This window comes from Rhinatrema bivittatum, chromosome 2, assembly GCF_901001135.1.
Source record: "Rhinatrema bivittatum chromosome 2, aRhiBiv1.1, whole genome shotgun sequence".
NCBI lineage: Eukaryota > Metazoa > Chordata > Amphibia > Gymnophiona > Rhinatrematidae > Rhinatrema > Rhinatrema bivittatum.
Genome location: NC_042616.1, coordinates 517,018,707 through 517,032,131, shown reverse-complemented (window position 1 = coordinate 517,032,131; position 13,425 = coordinate 517,018,707). Strand labels below are relative to the sequence as shown.

The 13,425-nt window shown below is 42.8% G+C and overlaps 1 protein-coding gene across 2 annotated transcripts in view; it reads right to left on the bottom strand.

The window, feature by feature from the left end:
- Window positions 1-13,425, bottom strand: part of CDKAL1 (CDK5 regulatory subunit associated protein 1 like 1) — a 2,132,645-nt gene that overhangs the window by 1,819,728 nt on the left and 299,492 nt on the right. For both annotated transcript variants that reach the window (XM_029590755.1, XM_029590756.1), the window contains exon 5: window positions 4,124-4,208. In XM_029590755.1, the coding sequence (XP_029446615.1) occupies window positions 4,124-4,208 (85 nt within the window). The remainder of the gene's footprint in view (window positions 1-4,123; window positions 4,209-13,425) is intronic.

Sequence of the window (13,425 nt, the reverse complement as noted above, 5' to 3'; positions counted from 1 at the left end):
TATGTGGGCCTTCCTTTCAGATTAAGCAACAAGTTAGAGTTAATGCAGAAGTCAGTGCTTGATGCTCTTAGTAATACTATTTATTTATTTAGGTGTTTTATATACCATCATTCCAAAAGAAGATCAGAATGGTTTACAAAATCAGCATTCATATTCTTGGTCAACATTCACATTCTAGGTCAACACAACAGCTTATATATAATCTAGTTCATATTCATATATTTCCTATGTCAACACAACTGCAAATACAAATTCTAATTCTACTGACAATACTCTTTACATTGTTTATTGCTTGCTCCACTAACATTATCTAGGTACTGACGAAGTTATGAGCATATTGGTATTTTACATTAAATCGTATGCATTTCTAAAGAGCCATGTTTTCAGTTCACACACTGGCTGCCTATCAGATTTTGCTCAGAGTTTAACATTTTTATTATGGTTTTAAGTCCCTGAACAATATGGGGCCCACCTTATATCAGAAATCACCTTATTCCCTCCTTATGCCATCCTGCTGTTTGAGATTTATTAAGGAAGACCTTCTTACAGTATCTGCTTTGTCAAACTAAAAACCTTCAGTTTTCTCAGCCATTCATCCTTCTATTTGGAACAGAATTCTTAAAGTGCTAATAACTAACTGCTTTCTGGTCTTTTAGAAAGTTTAAAATTTGATTTCGTCATTGCACTTTTGGATGAGCACGTTATTGACATTTGGGTTTTATGCTCTACTTACTAATTTTTCATGAAGGGCCTCAAAAAAAGTAGTCATCCTTTCACCTACCCAACACCCACAAATTTTAATCTTCCCAATCCCAAGTTCCATCTCTTATTAAGAAATGCCAGATAGCAGAGCTTTAGCAGGATGTGCGACTCGGGAAGAATCTGTAGCAGCAGCAGCACCCCAGAACTCTAACAGGAAATGCCAGGCAGTGCCCAGAGTGAGGTTACCACAGTGGCATGGGAAAAAAACAAAGTCTGGGGCCCAGCACAGTCGCCCCATTCCCCCCCTCCATCCTTCAAGGCCGGCTCGGCCTCACAGCCAGGCAGAGAACATTCCAAAGGCGGAATGGATGATTCCACGTGCGGAACCAGAAAATGTCAAGAATTTGGCAACCTTTCCTCTCTGCCTGCCACCCAGGGCTGAGACAATACCTACAGTATCCTGCAAAAATATGATCTTTCATGCACCATAAAGTGGTTTCAATAACCTATTCTTTTTCATTCAATTATAGAATTCTTTTCTGCCACTGCAGCAGAGCTATATACCTGCAATAGCAGAGCACACCCAGCTAAACCCTGTTTGACTGAGCATTTTGAAAGCTAGAAGAAACTCTGAAAGATTAGATTCGACCCAGAAAGAGGACAATTTCCAAAGCCATTTATCCAGGTAAATTGGCTTAGCTAAAAAGTGCCCTCCTCTGCCTAGCTCAAAGTATTTGCCAGATGTCACAGCACCTGTACTTTTAGCCAAATGCAGAGAGTGGGGTATCCAGGAGCATGTTTAGGTCAAGGGAGTAAAACAGCATGTGCACATTCAATTTTCAAAGGCTCACAAGCTATTCTGGGCCCTGCTCAGCCACCTGCACAAACAAGAGGGGCAAAAGTATGCAGGAAATGTTAGCACATGTACTTTGCAAGTGCTCCTTTTCAAAGGAACATAACACAAAACGTTTCCCTTTGATAAGAAGGTGCAATATATTTGAGTTAAAAATGCAGGCTATTCAAATTTGCCCCCCACACCAAGCACTGAATATTTATTTTGGGGAAGGGGAAGGCTAGCTTCTTGGTTATAATGAAGGACCTATACTAATATAGTGCTCAGATTGCTGAATTTTATACATACTCTCAATGTTGAAACTTTGTATGTGACTCCGTTTTTGACTCAGTTTTGTACAGAAAAAAATTAATGAAACATAATATACAGCACAAAGTCTCCCTCTTGTCATTTCTCCACATACCTGCTCCCACCTCAGGAATGCCTAGAAGGCAACTGTGCTAGAGCTCTGAAGAAATCTCCGGTTATCATTAGAACATTATCTTTTCATCACAACACTTGAACAGCGCCGTGCAAATAAAAACATGACAATGGCAGGCCCACCTGACAGACAGGCAACACTATAATAGTTACGACAAAAAATTTTTCCAAGAAACATTAACACCCGCAAGATTTGGCTCCATTCTCTGCTAACTTTCATAGTAATCCTGGTTGTAAGAAATCACTGCATTATGAACAGTTGCAACATCCTAGTAAGTTCATGTAATCCTACTGATGCATTAGAATCCATGCTTCCCAGCTCCTGTCCAAAAACCACCACCAGCACACACTGGCTAGAGGGGCAGAGGGATATGCTAGTGGAGAAAAGTTGCAGACGGCTAACATAATAAGATGGTCCAAAATATCAGTGCTAAATTTTAATGAAGATTTTTTTTTTAAACTATCACAGTATATTTTTACTTTACTTCAGAATTAAGAAAATTAAATGCATAGCACACAACAGTTAAAACTGTGCACTATATTTCTCATTTCTTATTACATCTCATCCAAATAAAAAAAAAAAAAAAAAGAGTGCACTAAAATGGAAGCAAAGTTAGCACTGAAGTTAACTTTACTTCCATTTTAATTTAGTACCTCAAAGGTGATTCCTCTCTTCCCTACCCAAGTTATAATGTTCCTTATATAATTATATGATAATTGTAAAGCCTGTTGCTCAGTTCTGTTCTCTGTAAACCGACGAGATGTTCCCAACGTTCGTCGGTATATAAAAGCTATTAAATAAAATAAATAAATAAATAAACAAACCAATAGTTGGCTAAAAGGGAAATCCCTCTCCCTCCCACCCAAGTTTAAAAAAATAAAAGTAGTGGCTGAGCCCCTGATCCCTCCCATATGTCCCCACAGTTCAAATTTGTGGGTTAGCTAATTCCCAAGTGAGCTCTGAATGACAGCTGTCAGTGAAAGGGACCAATCAAGAACAAGTGAAGTGCACTGACAGCAAGCTAACCAGAGGAGGTACGGCTCTCTCCTCCTCCCTAGTGAAGGGATGGGGTAGGGGGATGGTTGATAATTTGGTGGCTCACAGATTTGGGTGGATCAGGGGCTCAGCCACTTTTTTTTTTTTTTTTTTTTTTACTTGGGTGGCAGCTATTTGTTTGCAAGTCAGGCAGAGGGGGAGAAGTAGGGAGAGGGATCACCTGCTTGGCCCTGTGATTTTTTTAAAACTTGGGTGAGTAGCGGGAGGGAGGGGATACTCTCTCTGTCCTGATTCTTTTTTTTTTTTTTAATTGGGTCAGGGGTCCCCAGTTTCCCCAAAACTGGGAATTCCATTTCCAGCACTCCCACCTTTGGGATGGCAGGTGGCTGATTTTAACTTCCCATTGAAAGCACTGAAACTTTATTTCAACCCCAGAAGAGAAGTCTGTTTTCAGAGTTAAACCAAGTAAACAAGCCTACTCATTTTTAAGCACACTTTCCTGACTGGAAAAATTTCTGCGTGCAGGTCATTATCATGCCAAGTGTGCTAAAATGAGCTTACTCCTTTACGTCCCCTTTAGCAGACCTTTTGTGTGCGCTAAATCCCTGACTACATTAGAATAAAAGGCAGCATATAGGAAACGTGCACTGAAGCTAAAGTAATAAGCTGTGGTAAATTACACTGGCCCCAGAGTCAATCTCTGTGGCTTGATCTATTAATGTGATCTACTAAAGACATTCTCCATCGGTGGACAAGAAACAGCCCTTGATGGAAAAGGTCTTGTGTGTCTGCAATAAAAAAGCAGCTCTTTCAAATATAAAACATTAAGGAAAGAACAGTGATGAAGTAACATGAAAACGCAGTGTCTGTGAAGTTGATTCACTGTTTAACAGTTTACAAATCCTCTCAGCATCAATAAAAGAATTATCCTCCGAGTCCAAAGCTGTGCTTCAGTTGGTAGTGGTGAAGAGATGTCAGAAGTCATACAGCATAAAAACGCAGGCTCCCACTTCTGGTCTGCTCTACATTAGGAAATGCATTACATTTCTACTGAAATTACAGGCACTGCTTTAAATCCTAGACCATTATATTGATGTATGTTCTGGGGCATCTCTGCTTAAAGTGAAAAAGAAAAGATGACCTCAGCTTACCTAACAGAATTTCTGAAGTGGTCTTCGGCTGGGCTTTTCACTGTGCAACTGTTCAGCAGCCACAAATCTGCCTCTTCTGGACTCTCTGGAGGAGAGAGAAGCAAGGGGATACATCAAGAATTCTACATCAAACCATAAAAAACAGGCACATATACTGAACATATAGCAAAAGACATAAAAATGCATTGAAGTGGTGCAAGTGTTTTCATTTGTGAGCCAGAACGTCAATAATCAAGGTTTCAAATAGTTACTGTCCATTCGTGCATCTCTTGTGAAAATTCATATTTCAATAGGTTCATCAGATAAGTGAATTGTAAATGTATACAAGAGATGTAGAGACAGTAGCTAAGGTTGGAGCCTTGATAACGAACTACAGCTTACAAGTTTAGAACTTGGGCTAATTCAACCCCTTTTTGTGTCTACTCTATCCAGATCAACCCAGAAATCTAAGTCTTACATAATATTCTAGCAAGACTAGATCTTAACCTTTTTTTTCCAAGGCAGGCAAAGTGAAAGGATAATGAGGTAAGATGCTATAAAAAGCACCCACAAACAAGATTTGGATCCTGTAAAAGAAACACAACCATGTCTTATCTCTAATATCTCTGCTTGTAAATGAGACTATAGAACCAATGGCCTAGCATCAGTCGTTACATGCTGACGCAGGTATGCCAACAATTTAAAACAGGTGTGTGTCATGCAGCACCAGATACTGGGATCCACAGCAGTCTGGGACAGGACTCCACAAATCCTAGATGCCAGATTGCTGTGATGCTTAGCGTGGCCGAGGGTAGCATCAGTACTATGTTGCTGCCCTGCCAACTGAAGCCCATGCAACTGACACAGCTGCAGTAACTGGCCTAAGTCGGGAGGGAATATAAACTAGGTACAAAATCCCTGGGTGAATGAAGGCTCCTGGTCCCAGACTGAGCTAGAAACCCCAAAGAGCAGGAGAAAACTGCCAAGTCCCAAACAAATGTGGTAGCCAGGTATTACTCAGAGAGAACGCCAAGCCCCTACCAACCCCCACTGATTTTCATGAAACCTCTTTATTGAACTCGGTGAAACTACTGCCAATATTCAAATCATAAACACCTATCCTCGAGACTAGAGCCAAGCTACTGAGCACCCCATGATGCATTGATGGTACTGTCAAGCAGAACAGCGTTCAGTTTATACAGGAGAATGTTTGGCACACTCTTGCGTGATCCCTTTTCTCAGGGATCTCCTGCCCAAATATCCTTAAGATCACGTACAAAAAGGGTAGGATATGAAAAATCATCTTTGCCATAGCCTGTCTGGGCCAACAAATTACAGGAAAGCAGGCCTGGGTAAGTTACATCACTGAATGCTACAACTGTGGTCATTCTTGTGAAATTTAGAAGAATTTAGATTCATAGGTAGAGAAGAAAGTATTTAAAAGCAGAGGTAGCAGGTGAAATCATTATTGTACTATTAGGCTGACTGGCTATCAGCACTGGTACCTCAACACCTACCACCAAGACCGGGAATTTGATGTTCTAATGTGTTTTTTCTTTTTGTGTTTATGAGAAAAATGTTTAGTACATCTGGATCTTAATGAGAAGGGCGTTTAGCTACCTCTATAAATACAACTTAGGTTTGAATATACACAAAGCACATTAAAAACTAATTAAATCCAACTTTTCAAAAATTGCTCTATATCAATAGGAACATCTAAATTTTTCTTTAAAATGAATTTTCTTAATTCTGAATTTCATTCAATCATCAATCTTTACGGGAAATTGTCTTGGATCCTTTTATCATAAAACCTGCCCTCAATATACTTTTCTCAATAATTTGCATCAAACCTACTGACAGTCATAATGTTTGATATTTTATATTGAGTTGACTAACTAATAAGGAATGTTTCTTGATATACAGACTGACTTGCATAGTAAAAGACATTAGTGGCTGAGTTTCCAAATATCTTGCAAAGCATATGCTGCAAACCCATGCATCAATTACACCCATTTTCAAAGTGGATTTATGCACATTAAGTCTGCTTTGAAAATTATTCCACCACATATGTACTGCACAAGTTTTGCTTATTTGGTTCGTACAAAATTTTCCTGAAAATGTATGCACAAAGAGTCGAATTTTAGCAAATATGTGAATAAATCCAAACCTCTCCCCAGAACTGCTCTCTGGAACTCCTCTGCTCAGTTCAGGTAAAGTTAAGCTCAAACATGACATGCATTAGTACATTTACCCACATATCAAGCAGGCAATTTTGTAAAAAGTCACTTCTGCACATAAAGCAGCATTTTACGAGAAGTTCCTTTGAAATGTATCTCATAAAGAATAACTTTATTCTACTCAACAGTGCCATCCTCAAGACTATACACTAATTAGGCTTCAGAGATATGGTATTATTCTGCATGGTTACTTACATCAGGGCCTCCCTGCCTTTTAGAGTGGGTAGAGCCATTTTTAACATCCAAAACTTTTGCAAACCCCCACCTGCATCTCTTTTTTACATGCAGTTAAGTGCAACATGGAAAACTGATTTAATGTAATAAGATTATAATTTGCACACCAGAATCATTTGTAATGATCCACAAGGTACTTGTGTTCCCATGAACCGAATGAACTGAATGGCCCAACGAATGCACATTCCAAATAGAAACATGATGGCAAGTAGAGACTATATGGTCCATCTGTCCAATTTATGTAGCCCTTACAATTCTCATCACCCCCTCGATCCCATAAACTTTAAAAATAAACAATTGGTTTCATTTCCTAGGCAGCTTTGCACAATAGCAGACTAAGATGAGACACTGAACTTACTGACTCCCCTAAGTTGTATTTCACAGGTATTCTGTTTAGTGAGAAGAAAAATATTCTTACATAGACAAAACAAGGTTTAAAATACCAATGGTTGGCTGACCCAGATGGTTAAAGATGTTGATGCTTACTGCTACAACACTGGAGATACAAGTTTGAGTTTCCTATCTGATGAGATTGGGCACACCATGGAGATGACACCCTTGATCCCAGGAAAGAGAAGCAGATTTCTGCCTGCTGCAAAATCTTCTCTCTCTCTCCCCTTTTCCCCTCTCCCCCAGAGTTACCCAAAGTAGCAGCACTGAGGAAAAGCTGTGGAATAGAATTCTTCAGCTGGCAAGGTGCATGTGTCACCTGGGCAATGATGTGTAAAGAGGGGAAAATGAGGAATAAAAAGAATGTGAAAAAAATGCAAAGTTTTAATAAAACAAACAAAAACACATCATTGAGAAAAGAAGAGTTTAACACCACACTAGCTACTAAAGCTAGAGATGTGGCAAGGTAAAAATTCCTTTGCCACCAGATATGCACAAGTGGGTACTGTGGAGAAAGGGCTAACATTCCAACAAAGAGTCTTCGAAGGTTGAAACCTAACCACAATCCCTGATTTTTTCCAGTATGGATTATTGTAACTCCCTGCTACTAGGACTTCCTTCCTCCACAATCCGCCCTTTACAAGTACTACAGAATGCAGCCGCCAGAATTCTGACTGGAAGCAGAAAATGTGATCACATAACACCTATCTTAATCTCATTACACTGGCTACCAATCAAATATCGCTCACAATATAAGACAGCTTGCATTCTACACAAAATTATTTACGGCGGCCATCCGTCTACATACTCCCCAAAGGAACCTTAGGGCCAGTTAATAAGGGTCCTACTAACAATTCCCTCCGTGAATACAGCACATCTTAGCCAAGTGAGAGAGCGCGCAGTATCGTTAGCAGGCCCCAGACTCTGGAATACATTGCCAGCCGAGGTAAGACTACAATCTGATACTAAAAAATTCAAGTCAGAACTCAAAACATGGTTATTCCGCCGTGCGTATGCAGAACCCAATTAAAACATGGCCTTGTAACTCTTGCTTCTACTTTTAAGAGTTGTTCTTACCTTTTATCTTACTTACTGTTTCTAATTTCATCCTGTATCAGTTTTATGATTTAAGCTTTTTTATTAAATCATTAATTATTTATTAGTTTAGAGTTACACATCTGTTTGAAATTTGTTTTATTGACGCTATACCTACAATTGTATTTTACTCTTTTATATTGTAAACCGTTGTGATGGAATACCCAATACGACGGTATATAAAACTTAATAAACTAAACTAAAACTAAATCTAATGTATTAAGATGCGAGTTAAAATTGTGCGCTGAACTTCATTTCACATTTTCTTTACTTACATGCTAACAAAAGGGTAACAGCAGACAGAATAATTTAACAGTATGCTAAAGCATCGAGAGTTTATAAAGAAACGCTTGTCATGCATAGCCGAGGTTATTTGCATGTAAAACAATTTATGTGCACAAAATATGGTTTCTGTACTGAAAATATGATTTGCTCTCTCTGCACAAATTTATAAACAAATTATGTGCTCTGTACATAAATCCCGAGAACAGCACCCTTGCACAATCAACTCCAGTTTTAGGCCCACAGACTTACTCTATCCCCAGAAACTTTACTCCCCCTTAGATCAGAAGTTGAATTTCCAGAGTTAAGAAAACATGAATTAAGCCCTATGCACCTCCCTGCATTGGGGATAAATATGAGATTTGCATGGAGGAGTGCTAATTTGGGGGCACATTCTGACAGGTTTCAGCGCACTTGCGCTAAACTCCTTAATACATCAAGCATGAAGCTGTGCACACAACTGTGCATTAACATGGATACACACAGCCAAGTGCACCTTATGTGCAGAATGCACTTTCCAGTTCAGTCCTTGCAGCATTCCTGCAGGAAACATCCTGGCAAGGGGAGAGAGAGCGAGAGACCATGTTAAGCACAGGGTACCAGCAGTGGTTCCTCTTCCCCAGCTTCCCCACTGGCACTGGGCCTGTTTACAAGCACAAGCCATTTATACAGTGGGCGAGAGGGAGCTTCCTGCTCTAAATAAAACCCTTTCCACTAATTATCTAGGTCTGTCTTCAAAAACAAAAAAAGAGCCTACTAAACCATCAAAAAAACATGCAAAAATAAAACCCACGCATGTGTGCTGTCTCCTAGCAAATAAACAGGCCGATACAGTAAAGCGCGGCCGCGGTTACCCTGCTTCTAACCCGCTTCTAACTCACAATTTGGCCGCGTAAGTCCAACCCGCGATTCACTATCCCTTTTAACTCATCCTTACCGCTTCTTTAAATCAACCGGTAACCCCTTCCGCCCGCGGCATGTATATGAGATGTAAACGCTCTGATTAGCTATTCCCTCCCATACAGTAATGTGCGCCCCGACTATCGCCTTTTTAACCTGTAGTTTTGCCGCGCGTTTAACCTGCTAACTTACTGCCTACCCTTACCCCTGCGTTAGTGTGGAGCGTCAGGTCAGAGAGACGAAATTTCATGGGCAAACGACCCCCTCACCCCCCGGGACCCTTACCCTGGCGTTAGTGTGGTGTGACAGCAATAGGCAGGCTCCGGTCAAAATCCCCCCCTCCCGAAGCAAGGCGCAGGGCGAAAATCGGCTCGACATGTCATTAAAACAAAAGTAAATAAAGTGTAATAAAAGTAAACTTACTGCATGTGAATTTTCTTTGAACAGTCCTCTCTCCTCTCCTCCCGAGGCGCGCACTGCGGCTCCCCTGCCTCCCGGGGGCAGCCGGCGGCGAAAGCGGCTTCCAGCAGCCCCCGCCGGTGAAGGTGGATGAATGGACGCCCGTACGCCTGGATGAATGCACGCCCGCCGGCGAAGGTGAGTGAATGAATGCACACCCGTACGCGCCGGTGGGCGTGCATTCATCCAGGCGGGAGCCGGCAGGCGTGCATTCATTCACTCACCTTCGCCAGCGGGTGTGCATTCATCCAGGCGGGAGCTGGCGGGCGTGCATTCATTCACTCACCTTCTCCGGCGGGCGTGCATTCATCCAGGCGGAGGGAGCTGGCGGCGAAAGCGGCTTTCAGCAGCCCCCGCCGGCGGTGAATGAATGCACACCTGTGTATGCCTGTGCGTGCAATTTTGGTGCTCAAGGCGTGACGTCACGACGTTTGACGTCACAGCATGTGACGCCAGCGTTCGCTAATGCACTGCGCCTTGAGCGCCCAAATTGCACGCACAGGCGTGCATTCATTCACCTTCGCCGGCGGGGGCAGGGGAGCCAAAGCAGCTTCCAGCAGCCCCCGCCGGCGAAGGTGAATGAATGCAATTTGGGCGCTCAAGGCAGTGCATTAGCGCCATACGTCATGACGTCACGCCTTGAGTGCCAAAATTGCACGCACAGGCGCATATTCATTCACCTTCGCCGGCGGGGGCTGCTGGAAGCTGCTTTCGCCGCCGGCTGCCCCCGGGAGGCAGGGGAGCAGCGGTGCATGCCTCGGGAGGAGGAGAGAGAGAGAGGACTGTTCAAAGAAAATTCACATGCAGTAAGTTTAATTTTATTACACTTTATTCACTTTTGTTTTAATTTTCGCCCTGCGCCTTGCTTTGGGAGGGGGGAGAGAGGACTCGCAATCCCCCCTGGTGCTTGTCATTTCAAATGTTATTTGAAATGACAGGTACCAGCGCAGCCAGGATACTGTATAGGCGCTGTATAGCGCTCTATACAGTAAAATGGATTGCGCGGGCCTAACGCTTCACGGATGCTTCTTGGACGCAGCTTGCATTTGCAAGCTATTTAAATACAGTATCGAGCGGTAGGTGATCCGAACTGTGTGTGCGGCAAACGCGGGTGCGCCTAGCCCTAACGCACCTCTTCCTACCTCTCCTTACTGTATCAGCCTGAAAGTGTTACAAAAAGAAAAATTATACATTTTGGGGGGGTCTTGCATCACTTTAAACTGATAAAAAGGTATGCCAATTAAACCAAATGCCCTCATTTGCCTTCAGCTGCCTAGCTTTTCAGCATATAAATTCTCTTCGCTAGTTGAAGCATAAGTAAGTGTTTGCAGTCTGCTGTCTGGCTTCCTGGGAAGAGATTTACCCCCACCTTTCAGTTAAATGTCAATCATCAAGACTCAAAATAAGGAGGGAAGGCAGCAGACATGCAAATGAAATGCAAAAAAAAGGAACTGTAGGAGTTGTTTGTGCCAAACTGGAACAAAATGTTCATGAGAGCTTTCCTCTTTTAAACTGTGTTAGCAGACACAGCCTGGCAAGAAGCTCTCTGATGGGAAAATCTTTTCTTTTTTTTACAGGCTCAACTAAATAAATCTATTTTAAATAAATAATCTCAATAACTATGATGAGGGATGACCAGAACTGGCCATTTTCCAAGGCAAACAGGCTCCACTTATCCTGAAATGACTCACATTACTCTATGACCAATGAATAGTGGTTCTATTTACTTCCCAGCCTCTTTTTAGCTAAGATCAAATGTAAGGTCAGAGTCATGAGCCCAGGACAGTGCCCTCTTGGCCTTCTGGCTGAGATTGACAGCCTGTATAATAGAGGTGGGGGTGGGGGTTTAACATGTCCTCTGACCCCAGTAAGGACAAGAAGCTGTTTGGACCTTGGCTAAACTGGAAAAATTAAACCTCCTGAATAAAAACTTGGATCTTTATTTCAAGTGTTTAGTGTAATCTCATCTAATAACCTACATGTGACACTAACAGCCTGATACATCAACATCTTATTCTACAGACACAAAATCAGAAAAAAAATCTTGGTGAATCAGTTCCGAAATCCCAGACACACTCAGGAAATTAAATGATGGGAAGGCGCTGGAGAACAGGGTCAGAAAGCAGACTGCTGTTGTACTACAGCTACTCACCAGAACCACCAGGCGAAAATAATATTAGGCAAGTAACTTTACTGTAATCTACAATGAGAGAGGGAAGGAATCAGTGGGGGATGTTCTGCTGGGTCATGCTGGGTTGCAGACCCAGAACCTTTGAGATCTGCAGTGTAGCAGGCATTTTCAAAGCTCACAGGCTGGCACGGTTTAGCTGCTGATCTCATGAGATCAGCAAACAGAAAGCTCCAGCACCCAACCTGCCAGTTTCAAAAAAAATGTGTCACGGAGTGTGAGTCCTTGGGCTGTGGCATAGTGGATGCAGCCCGGCAGGTGGAACTGGCTGGGCCCACACCAACAGCAGGCAGATACACTCAAGCTTCACCTCTAGCAGCCTCTTCTCACGCAGGCTGAGCCCTTGGGTTCTGAGGCTGGCAGGACTTCAGCAAAATACTCTGCGGAAGAGCAGTCAGGCTTCGCTGATACACAAGCAGAGGTCAGGACAGGCAGCAATAAAGCAGAGTAAGGATCCAAGCTGAGATCAGGGCAGGCAGAATGAAGAACTGGGCTGAGGTCTGGCAACAAGAGATCACACCCAAGAAACAGGCAATGAAGGAAGAGGAAAGCAATGACAAGACGGAGACCAGACAGACAGACAGCAAGGCCAGGTGGAGGACTGAAATAGGCAAGGCAGGCACAAGGACTGAAACGGGCAAGGCAAGGAACGGAAAGGCAAGGAAATGAGCAACAAGCACTGGGGAGCAGGAGAACCTGTTTCTGAGGCATCTCCTGGACTTTATGGAGGGGTTTAAATAGCCCAAACGAGCTGACATCAAAGGAAGGTGCCATGGGAAGTTTCTCGCTACAGGGCCTTTAAGCTGCTGCGGTGCGCACACACCTACAGAGGCCAAGGGCAGTGGAGGATGGCATCCCGGGGCCAGAAAGTAGGGTGCGCCAGCCACGGGATGGAGTCTGCAGTCAGCAAAGCCTTACAGTAGCCCCTTCCTCTAAGCCCCCCTCCCTAGGCTCAGGCTTGTGAGGAAAGGGCTGACAAAATTCCCTTTGAGATGGGGAGCTTGGATACTGGCGCCGGTTCCCACGTGTTTTTTCTAGTCCAAATCCCTTCCAGGGTATTAGGCAGTATTACTTGCCTCTTATGTTCCTTGCATCCAAATGACTTGGACTTCATATTCTGTGTCCATTTCGGCAATGACGTTTGTAGGCTTGGGAATGCGCAGTGATCCCCATGGTAATACCTAAAGGCTTCAACAAGGTAGGAGGTAAGCGGAATTGATAGCCACCTGGCCCCACCTGGAGAAGGAAGGGGCAGATGAAACTCAGGGAGCACTTTGCCGATTGAGTCTTTAGGCGCAGATTACAGGTGCTAAGCCAAACCCTCTTCTCCAGGATTAAATTGGGGAGCGGGATTTAAGTTAAAGCCTTAAAATTAAAAAAAAAAAAAAAGGAAAACACTTGCAAGTCTGTTTGGACACAGCTCTTCTTTTGCCAAGTGATTTCATTTCAGGCAATGTATGGAAAGAAGGGAAAAACACATAGAATAAAAACATCTACAAGCAAAAATTGCACAAAAAACTTTGGCTGAGTGCTATCAG